General features: G+C 44.6%; 2 protein-coding genes across 2 annotated transcripts in view; one reads left to right on the top strand and one right to left on the bottom strand.

Moving 5' to 3' along the window:
* Positions 1 to 16753, bottom strand: part of LOC148436279 (uncharacterized) — a 193352-nt gene that overhangs the window by 69585 nt on the left and 107014 nt on the right. The gene's annotated exons all lie outside the window — the stretch shown is intronic.
* Positions 1 to 16753, top strand: part of LOC148436282 (uncharacterized) — a 67541-nt gene that overhangs the window by 45974 nt on the left and 4814 nt on the right. The window contains exon 10 of the mRNA XM_088465079.1: positions 15452 to 15508. Coding sequence (XP_088321205.1) covers positions 15452 to 15508 — 57 coding nt within the window. The remainder of the gene's footprint in view (positions 1 to 15451; positions 15509 to 16753) is intronic.

Raw genomic sequence — 16753 nt, 5'->3', positions numbered from 1 at the left:
ATTCCAATATCGCTGGTGATTTCCCTTCAAGCTGATTGTAAATCTGAATGGCAAAAAAGTGTTATCATCCAATAAATCGTGAATATAAGGATTTGCTTCACTACCTAGAGGAATCTAGCCCCTCCCCGGAAGGGAACCTCAACAATTCATGAGTGCCTTGACATCTGGCGATTGTGCCTCGAATCTACCCTAATGTTCTCCCCACTTTAGTCTCCTGATTACTTGTTAATTTACAACCATGGACTGATTACTGGTTCCCTCTCTGTATTTACCCCATTCCCTACCTTTCCCCTCCCCCATTTGTCTTTCTTCCACGCATATAGTTGATATGTAGATTGTTCAATTACCTCTTAGATTTGGTTATCACATGTTGCTAGCATATGGATAATTCTGTATTATGTTATATACTTATTTGATATATATGTAATGTCCTTAGCTGTTTTCTCCATCTAATAGCTAATATTGATTTGTTATGTTACTAACTGCTTAATTTTTTTTTTTTTATGAGGTTTAGAGTATTGATTGATGGAGGATATATTTATTTTTTCTCTTTCCTCCTCACTATAATTACAATTTATAACTTCACCTTACATACGTTTCCTCCCATTTTCTTTCCCTCTTCCCTTGTAATCCCACCTTAGGCCGCACTTATTATAATACATATAATATTATCTATTAGTCCGATTGTTTTTTCTGTAATCATAACTTCTAATCTGTTATTTTTTCATCCCTCCCCACCTCCTCCTACACCCAGGGGATGCTCTAGCTCCCTCACAATGCCTCTTCTGTTCATCTCTTTTCCTTCTCCCTTTTAGGGGACTTATTTTCTTTAAGTGTGACGCTGTCGATATTATTCTTAATTTTTTATTCAAAAAATAAAATTCTCTTCCCTAGAGGTGTTAATTTGGCTTTATCAGCCTACTCCTCTCCGGACTTCTAATTCCCATTTCCTGTGCACATTCCTTACCTTTTTTGTAGGTAGTTTTTGTACCCAGTCCTTTTTTTTTTTTTTTCTCTCTCTTTCTTTTTCCTCTCTTTTCTTCTCTCCCTCGCGAGCTGGGACCCTTTTCTCCATTTCACTGCTTTCGCTTATCTTACCCAAAACTCACCTGACATGCCTTTCACTATAGCCTCAATGAATGTCTGAGGCCTTAACACTCCCCAGGGTTCCCACCTGTATCGCACTATTGGGTCAATAAAGGCCGACATTGTCCTTTTACAGGAAAACCATTTCCGCTCAGCGAACCATCCTACTCTTCTCTCTAGACACTTCTCCACCGTGTTTTACTCCTCCAGTATGACTAAACATAATGGTGTGGCCATTCTTATTAATTTACCCTTTTTCCCAGACTCTGTATATACTGATGCGGATGGTCGATACATTATTCTCACTGGCAGGCTCGGACACATAGAGGTTACTATCGCCGGGGTATATGCCCCTAATGTAGGCCAACATCGCTTCTTTAACTCCTTTTTTAACATGTTACACAAACGTCGTATTGGCCACTTGCTCCTTGGTGGCGACTTTAACTCTGTTCTGGTGAATCTAGATAAGTCTCTCCGCAGGATCCGCCCTTCTAATAGTCCTATATCTAAAATTCTCAACAAACATATGAAAACAGCCGGTCTTTTCAATACATGGCGTTCTCTTAATCCCTCTTTTAAGGATTACACATTCTATTCTAATCCCCATCATACTTACTCCAGAATTGATTTCATTTTATGTAGTCTCCCCATCTCCAAACACCTTTTACATGCAAGTATCATTCCAAATTCCTGGTCTGACCACTCTATCGTTACTTCTTCCTTCGACCTCTTAGACACCCCGGTTGTCAGACCCACTTGGCGGCTAAATGAGACCCTTCTAAAACTCCCTCAGTTTCAAACTTAAATCAAAGATGTCTTAAAGTCTCTGGCTCTGGATGCTCTCCAGAGCCGGAGAGCATCCAGATTTATGGTCTGGGAGGCTCATAAATCCGTCCTTCGTGGGCACATCATCAGCTTTGCTTCGCTCAGAAACAAAGAACACAAACGTCTTCTCCGATCTCTTACGGACCAGGTTCAGCATTTGGAATCTCTCCATAAACGCTCGCCTACTGACGTTCTCTATAAGCAACTCACTTCTGCAAAATCTGCCCTTAACTCCATTCTTTCTGAAAAAATAGAAAAATCTCTTAGATGGCTGAATCCAGCGATTCTCCGAAAAGAGCAACAAGGCGAACGCTCTTCTAACAAACCGATTAAAGGCTCAGAAGGCTACTATGGCGATTCCTGCACTTAAGGACCTCTCTGGTTCTCATCAATACAAGCCCTCCAAAATCAACTCTATCTTTAAAGATTATTATTCTTATCTATATAACCTCGCGGATCACGCTTCGTCTCCACCCCCTCCCCCCGTCTCCATTACTGAACACCTGACTTCTTGTGCTCTACCTCATATTGATGCCTCCACCTCTGAATCACAACCTCCCCATAACTGAGGATGAGGTTTCCCATGTGCTTAAACTTCAGAAACCCTCAAAGGCACCTGGTCTGGACGGTCTCCCCTTTTCTTACTGTAAAACGTCCCAGAGCTTTCTAATCCCCCATTTTACAAACTCTTTTAATCATTATCTTTGAGGGTAATTTTTTTCCCATAGACACCACCAGAGCTAAAATAATGGTTATTCTGAAACCGGGTAAGGACCCCCAATTGGTAACTAACTATCGGCCAATTTCCCTCTTAAATACAGACCTCAAGCTTTTTGCCAAAATTTTAGCAAATAGATTAAACCCTGTCCTCCCTTCTCTTATCCACCCAGTCTAGGTAGGCTTTGTGCCCTCCCGTCAAGCCCTTGACAATACTAGACATACAGTAGACCTTATTCACCATGTAAACACTATTAAACTTCCCTCCCTCTTTCTTGCCCTTGATGCCAAGAAGGCCTTTGATAGGGTCTCCTAGCACTTCATAATTACTACTCTTCTTAGCTTTGGTTTTAATGATAGATTTCTCCAAGCCATTAGGGCCTTTTATCATAATCCCTCTACCTCAGTTCTTGCAGGTCTTCTATTGGACTCCTTCCCCATCTCTAACGGCACTAGGCAGGGGTGCCTTCTCTCCCCACTGATCTTTGCTTTGATCATTGAACCCCTGGCCTGAGATCCGAGTGAATCCAGACATTTCTGGCATCCCTGTTGGTGGCTCCTCTTACAAACTCTCTCTATTTGCTGACGATGTCCTACTTACTCTTACAAACCCTCTAATTTCCCTCCCAAACTTGTTTCACAAAATCTGTCTCTATGGACAATTTTCCGGTTATAAAGTCAACAATGACAAATCAGAAGCTTTGCCCCTTCATATTCCAAAGTCGTCCCTAGATCTACTCCGTCTTAATTTCAATTTTAACTGGCGTTCGGAATCCATTAAATATTTAGGTGTCCACCTTACAAAATCTTACTACGGCCTTTACAAGGCATACGTAGAGCTGTCCTCTTCAAGAACACTTCAGTCAGCGTCCTGGGTCTCCCCTCATTATCCAAATTCTACCAAGCCTCTAGACTCAGTCAACTAGTTGCCTGGCACTCTCCCAAGGGAACCAAATGATGGGTTGATCTTGAATTTGTACTCATTGAAGTCTCCTCGGTCTCAATCCTACTGTGGCTCCCCAGAAAACTCAGACCTCCCTCTATCTCGTCGGTCCCATCAGTTACTCTCACTCTTTCTGAATGGGACTCTCTCGATAGCAAGTTCACTTTGTCTTCACACCCATCACCTCAAACACCTTTATTGTTTCATCCCTCTTTTCTTCCTGGTCACTCGCCCCACATGGTATCTACATGGTCAGCAGCTGGCATCACCCGCTTTAATCACATTCTGGGTGGCTTTGCCCCCCACTCCTTCACGGAATTACAGGAGAAACACTCCCTACCACAGTCAAGTTTCTATTAGTATCTCCAGATCCGCCACTTTATTTTGTCATCCCTTTCTTCCCAGATGCATTACGAAACCCCACGGCTATGAAACACCTTTGTATCTATAGACCCATGGACAAGGGTATCATTTCTCAAATCTACCATTCTATTTTAGTTCAGGATACCCCACCCCTAGAGAATCATGAGCGTTGTTGGGAGACGGACATAGGTATTTCTCTAGGGGAAGATACATGGGAGGCTATTCTCCTTAATATATAATGTTCTTTTTTCCATGTTTGGTGGACATGCTCACATATTGCCCCTTTCTGGTCTATAGTCCAGTCTATTATATCGTCAATGATCTCTTCTGTAGCTCCTCTCACTGCTGCATTGTTACTCCTGTGTGCCCCAGCCTGTCGACTATCCAAACTTGAGAATAAATTGGGCCTACACATCTCTTGTGCCACTAAATATCAGATTGCTAGATCTTGGAAGCAACCACTCCCTCCTACTCACCAACAGTTTCTCAATCGCGTCTGGTTTGTGGCCAAACTGGAATATATAACGAGCCTTCAAAACAACACGGTGGACAAGTTTATTGCAATCTGGTCTCCTTGGTACAGAACCCAAGGTGTGACCCGTCCTGGCCTTTCCTAATTATCTGCTTTTTACTCTCATTTCTTCCTCCCTCTGTTCCTCAGTCTCTTTCCCTTATTACTAAAGTTTTTTCCACTTTTGTTTTCTGTCTGCCCCCCCAGCTCTCTCCCTCTCTCCATTCCCTAGATTTTTTTTTTTACTTATTATTTTTAATTAATATACTCTAAAAAAATGTTTTTATTTTTATATATATATATATATATATATATATACATATATATTTACTTATTATTTTTATATATTTATTTATTACTATTATTTTATTTTTTTTCTCTTTATTACTTTTTTTTCTCTCCCTTTTGTGACCACTCTCCCCTCTCATCTGCTATATTTTTATCTTATTTTATTCTGGCACAAAATTTAATTGCTATTAAACTGGTTTCTTTTTTGTTATTTAATTAGTTAGATTTGTATGCAGATTATACACTGTTTATTCTGTCCCTCAATTTTTCTCGGGGACTGATTTTCTGTCTTTTGTTGTTGTTTATTTGGTATTGATTCCCCAATAAAATTATATGATTGGAAATAGTTCAACCAAAGTATAAAATATCTCGGCGAATCAGGGGCCTGGAAGTGAGGCTGGAGGGCATGGTGATCACTTTAAGGAGGAGCATGTCATCAGGCATGGATGGAGCAAGGGTACGGAAGAGGCAAAGGAGGTAATCTTCCAGATGGATGGTCTCCACAGACTGAGGAATATTGCGGATCCTGAGGTTATTCCTCTGTCCACTGTCGAAGTCCTCCTGTTTGCCAGCAAGCAATATAAAATCGTAATCAAGCTGGATTTTGTCCTGTTCAGACTTCTGTTGAAAGCTGAGAGCATGTAGCATGGGAGAGATGGGTCAGTGTTAAGAGAAAAGTAGTTTCTTATATCGGTATCTAGCTGAAGTCGCAGTTGAGGGCACAGGAGCAGCCTGGCATTAAGGCTCCATATATAAGATTATGGAGAGACTCAATATTTACATTGAACGGACAATGATCCGACCATGTGCTAGGCTGGATACAAAATCAATTCCATGAGATGAACAACCAGAAAGATCATCCAATCTCGTATGAATATCATGGACGGGTGAGTAAAAGGTGAAGTCATTAGTGGCGGATACTTTCACGTGCCAGGTACCAAAGAGGTGTCGGTTGAGAAATAATTGTAAGACGTCCGAATTAGCTCATATGGAGATTGCACCTAATGAGAGAGTCTATGGTGGTATTAGAGTCTCCCACCACAACCACTCTACTTCTATGCTGTGATAATAGCGAACTAAGGAGCCAATTCAGACCCACTCGCTAGGCTGCGTTCGCATGCAGCCAGCTGACTTTTGCAATCTGCCTTTGCATATGCTGGGTGCGTGCGAATGCATCTTGCGAGCGGGTCTGAATCGAGTCCAAAGGCCCTGATTTATCATGGATCGCAGTTATCGGGAATCTTTGCGTGTTCAGGACCCATTCTGCGAGTGTGCAGGATGGGTCCTGCGTAGTCGCATGCAGCCCCTTCGATGCCTCTGCCTGATTGACAGGCAGCGGTATTTAAGGAGCGGGGACGGCCGGCGTTCCCAGAAACGGGGGCTTGTCTGCCCCGTTTTACGGGAGTGGCAAGACCAGGGACTGCGTCGATGGTTGATAACCTCCTCCTGCTCCCTCTCCAGGGCATCCACATGGGATCCCAGATCAGTAACCTCCGCCTTGAGACCTGAAAGCACTTTGGATAACTTGACGGAAACTTCTCATGTCAGTTACAATAGCGGCAATATCTGCTTTAGTGGATGGGAAGGCTGAATCCTCAGCTTCTGAGTTCACATCAGAGGTATCACCAAGAGATGGAGCCATTGAATGATTTTAATCTATCACCCCCCTTTTTTTCTCTTGCTTCACAGGTGACTGAATTAATACCTCAGTCTTTTGATTTAACCATCTGTGCTCAACCATGGATATCCTTAAATCCTAGACCATTAGGGTGCCTTGAGGACCGAGTTTGGGAACCTCTGGTTAGGCTGTATTTATTTATTTCTCTACCACTCTCCCAATGTTATTTATTTTTTTAGTTTACTCTTCTAGAGCAATTTTTTTCATCACTGTAGTGAGAGATTGTCAATGTAAACCTCTCCATCAGGCTTTCCGGTCTCCTTCTGAACCCCCCCCCCCCAATTCATCTGTACACTTGCACACTGTATCCATCACCTGACACTGCACAGTACTTGTGGTACACTCACAGCCAAAGGAGAAATTAATTGAAAGATGTAATGGAGATATTATTAATAACTAGCTGAAGTACCCGGCGTTTCCTAGGTTTAAATCCCCAGTGGAAGGCCCAGAACAGGCTGCCTGGGTCAAATTTCTGCCCGGCGCACTCCGTCGTGAGGTCCGACCCAGACCCCAACCACTCCATTAGGCATCCCAGACCAACTGCCACCCCCCTGTGAAGTCTTCATCCAAATCCATCCAGTGGAAGGCCCAGAACAGGCTCCCTGGATCAAAGTTCTGCCCAGCGTGCACTAACAGGAGATTTGACCTGGACCCTAACCCCCAAAAAACCTGGCTAAGACCCAACTGGACCACCTCACATTGGTTTCATCCCAATCAGTGCAGGGTGTCCAAATGTATAACCAGACAGACAAACAAACCGGCCAATTAATTTTATATACAAGATTATTTATATGGCGCAGATGTCCTAGCCTGAATGGAGCTTACAATCTATATTACATACTATATGTACACACATTATATATAAAGTCAGGTCCATAAATATTGGGACATTGACAGAATTTTTATATTTTGGCCTCTATTCACCACCACAATGGCTTTGAAATGAAACAAATAAGATGTGCTTTATCTGCAGACTTTCAGATTTAATTTGAAGGTAATTACATCCAAATCAGGTGAACGGTGTAGGAATTACAACGGTTTCTATATGTGCCTCCCACTTTTTAAGGGGCCAAAAGTAATGGGACAAACTAAACAATCCTAAATCTAACTTTCACTTTTTAATACTTTGTTGCAAAACCTTTGCAGGCAATTACAGCCTGAAGTCTGGAACGCATAGACATCACCAGACGCTGGGTTTCATCCCTGGTGATGCTCTGCCAGGCCTCTACTGCAAATGTCTTCAGCTCCTGCTTGTTCTTGGGGCATTTTCCCTTCAGTTTTGTCTTCATCAAGTGAAATGCATGCTCAATCGGATTCAGGTCAGGGGATTGACTCAGCCATTGCATAACATTCCACTTTTTAGCCTTAAAAAACTCTTTGGTTGCTTTTGCAGTATGCTTCGGGTCATTGTCCAAGTGGGTCGATGGTCTGCACTGCGCATGCGCACGACGGAGGGAGCGCGAGACACGACGAGCGAAGGACTTTCCTTCGCTCGTAGTGTCTCATCAAAGGGGGCGTGCTGTCGATGTTGACTGACAGCACGCCCCCAAGGGAACGCCTACCGTCTGAAGCCGGCCCCACTGACATCACTAGTGATGTCAGTGGGAGTGATTTTGGCTCTGATAGAGCCAAAATCACTCCTGGCCTTACGGTTGAGAAACTCAACCGCAGGCTTCTGCACGCAGTTTCGATGGTCGCGATGGTCAAGACCATCGCGACCATCATCCTGCACGCTCGTATATGCTGTGGGTGGTGACCCACAGCTATACGAGCGTCCGGGAGGACGCTCCATATTTATGGAGGTGGGCCCTGATTTTGGCTCTATCAGAGCCAAAATCACTCCCACTGACATCACTAGTGATGTCAGTGGGCCGGCTTCTGACGGGAGGCGTTCCCGTAGGAACGCCCCCATCAGGGAGGCACGCCCCCGGCACGCCCACCAAAGGGGGCGTGCTGTCAATCAACATCGACAGCACGCCCCCTTTGATCAGACACAACGAGCGAAGGACTTTCCTTCGCTCGTCGCGTCTGGCGCATGCGCACGACGGAGCTCCCTCCGTCGTGCGCATGCTCAGTGAAGAACATCGACCCACTTGCGAGCGGACAGCCGCTCGCGAGTGGGTCTGAATCAGGCCCTAGGTCTCACCTGGAACAGAAGCTAAAGTATGTGGCTTGTCCCATTTATTGAACAGTTAAGCAGGGTTGAAATGGACTCGTATTCTTGAAATGTTTATTTCTGATCATATATCAGCTGTAAAATTGCATGTTTGCATCCGTCACTGACTCTAACATACTGAAAACCTAATAAAGTACCTTAAACTTTTGATATAATTATTTGAGACTGTAAAGGTGCATATCCACTACACAAATGTAGAACGACTGTACGATTACAACATCGTAATCATTCATCAGACTGTGCAGTAGATATTGTGCCCACACTGAACGGTAAATCATTCAGTGAAGGCACCCTCCCTCATCCCCGAACATGCACAACCCTTCGATATCGGCAGGTTGCATGTTCAAGCGATGACAGATGCCCACATCGACCAGCAGAAGTGCATATAGCTGGTCTTTGCCGGCATATTCACTGCACGATTAATGAACGATTATGATGTCGTAATCGTTCATTTTTATCTTGTAGTGGATATGCGTCTTAACAGCCTCCAATCTACCCCAAGCATGTACTTCTCAGACTCTCTCACTTACATATAACAACCAGGGGGATGTAGTCTGGAACCCGACGGTATAAATGCCGACCGCCGGCTTCCAGACTGCTTTATCCCGACTAGGGACGAATGACAGGCGTCTAAATGTAGACGCCTGTATATTGCCCGACGTTGAGAGACCGGCGCCCGGCATCCCGAGCGAGCGGATGCCGAGCGCCGCAGCGGACAGCCGCGGGGGGGAGGGTTAGGTTTAGGGCTCCCGGGAGGGACTTTGGGTTAGGCACCCCCCCGGGAGGTTAGGGTTAGGCTAGAGGGAGGGTTAGGCACCCCCAGGGGGAGGTTACGGTTAGGCACTCCCCCGGGGGACTTAGGTTTAGGCAGCGGGGAAGAGGGGGTTAGGTTTAGGCACTTAGAGGGGGGGTTAGGCACAGGGGGGGAGGTTAGGCACCCCTAAGGAGGGTTAGGTTAGTTCAGTGTTGGCTAACCTTGACACTCCAGCTGTTATGGAACTACATAACCCTGCATGCACTGCTACAGTTTTGCTATTAGGGCATGCTAAAACTGTGGCAGGGCATGCAGGGATATATAGTTCCACAACAGCTGGAGTGTCAAGGTTAGCCAACACTGGGTTAGTTGATACTTACCTTTAGGACGATCGGGATTTCGGGCAGCCGCTGTCGGGAATTGAACCGCCGGCCATTCGCCCGGCGGTAACACATATCACACCCCAACCAGGGCCTGTGCAAGGTTTCTCAGCACCTTAGGTAAAGCTTCAGCCTCGCTCCCCCGACTCCACCCCCCACCCCGGAGGGTGTCATGGGTGAGAAACCATTGTTATTTTATTGTATATTTATATTCTTCAATTATACATGAGACCCCACATCCGGATATATTGGACTCAGGTACCTAACCCTGGCTTAATAATAAAATAATGTGTTGTTTTTTTTGAGTAAGTTCCTAATTATTTTCCTGGGAGAATACATTTGTAGCCGTGTACGTTTTATTTGCTGTCACCTGCGGGTTGGAGCAAGCAAGGTAACAGGCTAGTAGCGTTTCCAAGGAGCACAGGTACTCTCCCTCAGCTGTAGCTGAGAAACACGTTGCACTGGCAAGGAAGGAAGGCTCTGGACCTTCCTAAATACCAAGTGCCACGCTACGACTGGCTGGAGAGAGCACATGACCCACCAGGATTGGACAACTGAATCACATGGACGGAGGCAAGATGGCGGCGCCCATGCCGAGCGGAACGGAAACACCGCAAGGCCTCACCAGCCCTTAGTGACAATGTGCCCGCACAGAACCACGCGCAGCCAATGCCCCTCGCCAAACACCAGCGCCGCCGCCAGACACCCCCCGCCACAGTGACCTCACAGGTATTACCCGTTGACCACCATGTCGAGAAACCCTGGCCGTGACGTTAAGCTGGGTATACACTATACAATGTATTGTACAATGTGTTGTTACAATGCAGATCGTCTTGATATTTCGAACACATCGTGTTCGATCTGTTGTTCGCGACGGTCGTTCATCGCATCGTTCCATCTCCCGCGTCGTTGTGACTACATTCAGAAAGAGCTCGACCTTACCTGCATGGGCAGAGATGACGGGCCTGCTGGGCAAGTCACTGGGGCAGCAGGTCCCTCTGATTCTTAGCAGAAACAAGGTTATTAAATACCGGTGGTTGGGGGCAGGAATGTTCCCTTTAAATAACATTTTTAATAACATTTTTAACCTTACGCTTTTTTTTTACAGCTAAAAATAATAAAGAATTAAAATAATACATATAAACTCAGTAATAATAACTATAGCACATGTAATAATAACTATAGTGCATACACTATACATGTAGGTTACAACACATACACAAAAATATGCATATGCATATAGTAATTCTGTGTGGCAATTATTAATAAGCCAGGGATATCATTAGTTTACTTCCCGTTCTGCTCCAGACTCTCTTATCTGAAGTGCCCCAATCCAACATGGCCGCCGACACATCACACTGGTTGCTATAGTAACACGGGGGGGTGAGAAGCGTTAATCCCGTCTGTTGAAAAAAGGTCTTGGTGGATTTGTCCTCAATGCGGCAGCCATTTTCTTGTAGCCTCCCGGAGACACAACATTGGCTTATACGGTAAATGACGCTACGGGGAGGGGTGTGGTCAAGTCTCTCCCAGACGACGTTTTAGAGCCTGGAGAAGCCATCTAAAGTAATATATAAAGATATACCTAGTATCAACTACATCCGGGTTATGCTGTGAGATGTGAGGAAGGCGAAGGTAATAGCTCTCTATAATAATATGTTATTAATTCTGAAAATAAATGAGACAGGAAAAGGAACCAGCACATACTGCTGGCTGTTATATAGGAGATGGTTATTTAAAGTACCAGGGTCTGTGCAGTGAGATAACAGGTAGCATAATCCAGTTTTCAGCACTGTTGATGTAGGATGTTATTCTTACTATTATTAATTATTATTATTATTATAATATATAGTGGGGAGGGGTCTGTACAGTGAGATAGAAGGAATAATAAGATAGCTTCTAACAAGTGTTTATGATTGGCATTACCTATATAATAATCTATGGCACAGGTTTTCAAACCCGATCCTCAGGACCCCAAACAGTGCATGTTTTCCAGGTCTCCTCACAGAATCACAAGTGAAATAATGAGCTTCACCTGTGGATCTTGTGTTCATAAGTAATGACTACACATGCTACACCTGTGCTCCTGCTGGGTGACCTGGAAAACGTGACATGTGTGGGGTCCTGAGGACCGAGTTTGAGAACCATTGATCTATGGCATGTCCTGAGATCAACATGCATAGCTGTGGTCGTCTCTCACTGCCACAACGGAAACGGGACAGACCAGAGAGGAGAACCCTGCAGGTAAGTATTACAGTGGGGCTAGGGTGGGCAACCTAGCATATTACTAGTTAATATAATTTCATACCTCCCAGCATTTCACGTGAGAGGATTGGGACAAGGGTCACGCCTGTATCACAGAGCCGGTGGGGCGTGTCCTAGGCCGCTTCCTATTCCCCTCTCGTACCGTCCAATCACACTTTTACTGCCACATGCACATGCAATTGGGATGTGCTTACCACCTGCTCTACGATGACAATGTAACGTAGGTTTGCACCATTGAAGGATCAACGTAAATGGTGCCATCGTTACCTTGTCACCTATGGAAGGAGAACCCTCGGTCCGGAAACATCCACATTTTGGATAGACAATGATTTATGTCACACCCATAATCTATACTCTATTGTGCTGGATATAATTAGTGGCAAACCAGTAATCCGTACAGACACAAGGACTGTATTCTTGCCTAATCCTCCTTGAAATATTTTCTGGCCGTGGGGACCGGTTTACATGTTCTATGACAAACATAGCGTGTTCTGGTATCCACGCTGACAATCTAGCACACGTGTCGTAGAAGTTGCCCTCAGACAGTACCTTCCCTCCACCAACCTTACCATGTAGGAGAAGAAAGGCTGGGGCTCCACAGTGTCTCTAATGCAAGTTTGCACAAGGTTATATATACAGTTACGTGGACATTTCGTTACATTTCCATTGCAGATGGCAGAAATTCAGCCCTGGACAGCAGCTTCATATATAGGGCAAAGGAGATGTAGAAGAGGCAGCAGACAGCTGCACAATACAGAGCAGAGTTCGACAGGAGAGATGGAAGTGCAAAGGAATAGCGCAGGAGAGGAAGTAGGGTTGTTGAGTGGGGGGTTTACTGTATACGATGAGGAGTGATGTTGGAATTGGCTTTGGTTAAAGTTGTATATCCTGGGATCTTTTGAGAGTGGGCATGTTAGGGACAATACACATAGAAAGGCAGGTACAGCAGAAATAAAGGTGTATTGTCTGCTGAGACATACAAGGTACACCAAACCTCCCCTCCTCCAAGTTTCTTTGAGGAGCACACTGCACAGTACATGGTTTGTGACTGGAGCTTAATAATATTACTAACAGGGTCTTGACCGAGGAAGTAAGGGAGTCTAGGAGTGTCAGTGACATCACTCTTATCTCTATTACTAACAGGGACCTGACTGGGGAGGTGAGGGGGTCTGGGAGTGTCACAGTGACATCACTGTTATCTCTATTACTAACACAGGGACCTGACTCTGGAGGTGAGGGATTCTGGGATTGTCACAGTGACATTACTATTATCTCTATTACTAACACATGGACCTGACTGGGGAGGTGAGGGAGTCTGGGAGTGTCACAATGACATCACTATTATCTCTATTACTAACACAGGGACCTGACTGGGGAGGTGAGGGAGTCTGGGAGTGTCACAATGACATCACTATTATCTCTATTACTAACACAGGGACCTGACTGGGGAGGTGAGGGGAGTCTGGGAGTGTCACAGTGACATCACTATTATCTCTATTACTAACACAGGGACCTGACTGGGGAGGTGAGGGATTCTGGGATTGTCACAGTGACATTACTATTATCTCTATTACTAACACAGGGACCTGACTGGGGAGGTGAGAGATTCTGGGAGTGTCACAATGACATCACTATTATCTCTATTACTAACATAGGGACCTGACTGGGGAGGTGAGGGGAGTCTGGGAGTGTCACAGTGACATCACTATTATCTCTATTACTAACACAGGGACCTGACTGGGGAGGTGAGGGATTCTGGGATTGTCACAGTGACATTACTATTATCTCTATTACTAACACAGGGACCTGACTGGGGAGGTGAGAGATTCTGGGATTGTCACAGTGACATTACTATTATCTCTATTACTAACACCAGGGGACCTGACTGGGGAGGTGAAGAAGTCTGGGAGTGTCACAGTGACATCACTCTTATTTCTATTATTTCATTTTTTTTTTAATCATGTATATTTTATTGATTTTTTTTACAAAAAAAAAAAAGAAAACCGTTATTACAGACCAAAAAGCACAGTGGAAATTCAATAATAGACAAAATGGACAATACAGATAAATCTCTGTAAGATAAATATGCAAAAAACAGTAAAAATGTTGTAAGTAAACAATAGTCACGAAGGTGCAACACATGCAGACAAACATTAAATCAAAAATAAATTGCTAGTGTGCTAGTGCACTGGCAGTCCCCCCTAAAATTACACGGCTCCGAATGATGGATGGACTCTATTTCTCCGACCATAGTGAGATGTGTACCATGGAGACCACAATTTATGGAATTTGGGCAAAGCCCCCTTAGCCGTACACAGGTATTTTTCATAGTTGACAGTGTCATTGACTAATGAGACCCAATAATGAAAATCAGGTGAATCAGCCCCCTACCACTTCCGTGCTATAATAAGCTTAGCTAAAGACAGCAAATTAAAAATGTATATGTGTGTTAAAACATTGAACAACTCCTCGAGGGGAAAAACCTCTTATTTCTATTATTAACACAGTGACCTTACTGGGGTGGTGAGGGATTTTGGGGTTGTCAATGTGACATCACTCTTATCTCTATTACTATAACACAGGGACCTGACTGGGGAGGTGAGGGGGTCTGTGAGTGTCACAGTGACATCACTATTATCTCTATTACTAACACAGGGACCTGACTGGGGAGGTGAGGGAGTCTGGGAGTGTCACAGTGACATCACTATTATCTCTATTACTAACACAGGGACCTGACTGGGGAGGTGAGGGAGTCTGGGAGTGTCACAGTGACATCACTATTATCTCTATTACTAACAGGGACCTGACCGGTGAGGTGAGGGAGTCTGGGAGTGTCATTTTATTTTGTTCATTACCACATGGCTTTGGACATTAGTAGAGGGAGTCCAGTCCAGTTTTTACAGATCAATAATTATGAATTTTTATATATTGGGGAAGAAGACATCTGTGTGACACCCAGCAGCCATCCCTGTGTGTCAGGAGGACTGATCAGGACCCAGAGCCCCATCACGGTGCCTCCACCTCACTCACTAATACATGAGAGACACAATGACCAGAAGATCCTGGAACTCGCCAACAAGATCATTCAGCTGCTGACTGGAGAGGTGACTGCTGGGAATGGGACATTATACAGTAACACCAGGGGATGTGTCTGGGTGATGACTGGAGAGGTGACTGCTGGGAATGGGGCATTATACAGTAACACCAGGGGACGTGTCTGGGTGATGACTGAAGATGTGACTGCTGGGAATGGGACATTATACAGTAACACCAGGGGATGTGTCTGGGTGATGACTGGAGAGGTGACTGCTGGGAATGGGACATTATACAGTAACACCAGGGGATGTGTCTGGGTGATGACTGGAGAGGTGACTGCTGGGAATGGGACATTATACAGTAACACCAGGGGATGTGTCTCGGTTATGACTGTATCATTGTGTTTTGCTGTGCAGGAGTTGGAGTAAGGACCACAGGGGTCTGTACAAGTAATGATGGAGAATCACCAGCTCCTCACATCATTGGGTAAGAGACATTTTACTTGTATGAGACAGGCTTGTATGAATTCACTCTGTTAAAATTGTGGACTGTATAAATAGCAGATATGTGGGGACTGAGTGCACGTTTTCTCAAACCGAGAATGGCCCCTGCCTTCAACTCAATCCTCCCAAGGAGGACATGAAACATCTTAGTTGTGTGAAGCTCCGTATGCCCAAATTTCTTATAGAATTCTGTTAATCACCAGCTGGCCAACCCTCCCATAACCTGCCCCGTCCAAGACTCCATTGTCTCCCAGTGATGCCTAAATTAAAAACAAATGAGGTGAGGGGAGATGTTGCAGAGGACAGGACACAATGTCCTTAACTCCAAAGGTTCCAAAAGTGAAGAGTGGGACCAGTTGTTGCTGGATGAGCGAGAGACCTTTGCTATCTTTTGAAGCCAAGGTAGGATATATGTAGAGGGGCCTCCACAGCTGCTTTTTCCACATACAGCCTGATGGTAGCATATGAACATAGGCAATTGCAACTCACCTATGGAGAATTTCACGTTTAAACTTTTATTTCTTGGCCATACAAATGGGTATCATTAGTAATCACCATTTACTGAAGCTGAAGGGAACTTGTATAGCGACAGGATTTGATGTAGGCAGAAAGGAACCTCCCCTCAAAAGCCTTTTTGGCACCTGTAAATAGGTGCACAATGAGGATATTTAACTGCGACGGCAAGAGGATTAGATCTTTAGCTGTTGTGGCCGTCCTTACATTTCTCCCTCCTTGTTTTTTTTTTTTATTCATTTTTGTTTGTTTTTTAAAAAAGATCCCAGCTGTATGGACTTTTCCTGGATGTGGCTACCATTTGTCACTGAAGGAAATGCGTGCATCTTTCGCCTTATCTAATTGGATCTTCCAAATATCTTGCAAGAAGTATTGATTTAGATTCCAGGACCAATGCCTGGGGGAGATTATCAACCAAGGTTAGTTGCAAATAAATAGGTGCACTGTAATTTCACCAATCTTTACGTGCACCAACTGCCGATGACTAAAGAAACAGTCTATGCAAGGGTAACTAGAGTAATATGCAAGGGTAACTAGAGTAAGAGTCAGAGTAGGAGGTATAATCTCTCGCGGAGGTATGGTTTATTCTCTTAGTGTCTGCGAACTGGTGGTCATGGGATTTCGTTCTCATGCAATGAAACTCTAGACACCCCCATTAGAGTGTCAGTCAATGGGTCTAGAACCCACTATCTTCCACTTGCTCTAGGACCTCAGT

The sequence above is a fragment of the Taudactylus pleione genome, unplaced genomic scaffold (assembly GCF_031769625.1).
Source record: "Taudactylus pleione unplaced genomic scaffold, aTauple2 ptg001845l, whole genome shotgun sequence".
Classification (NCBI taxonomy): domain Eukaryota; kingdom Metazoa; phylum Chordata; class Amphibia; order Anura; family Myobatrachidae; genus Taudactylus; species Taudactylus pleione.
This window is presented reverse-complemented; position numbering and strand designations above follow the sequence as displayed.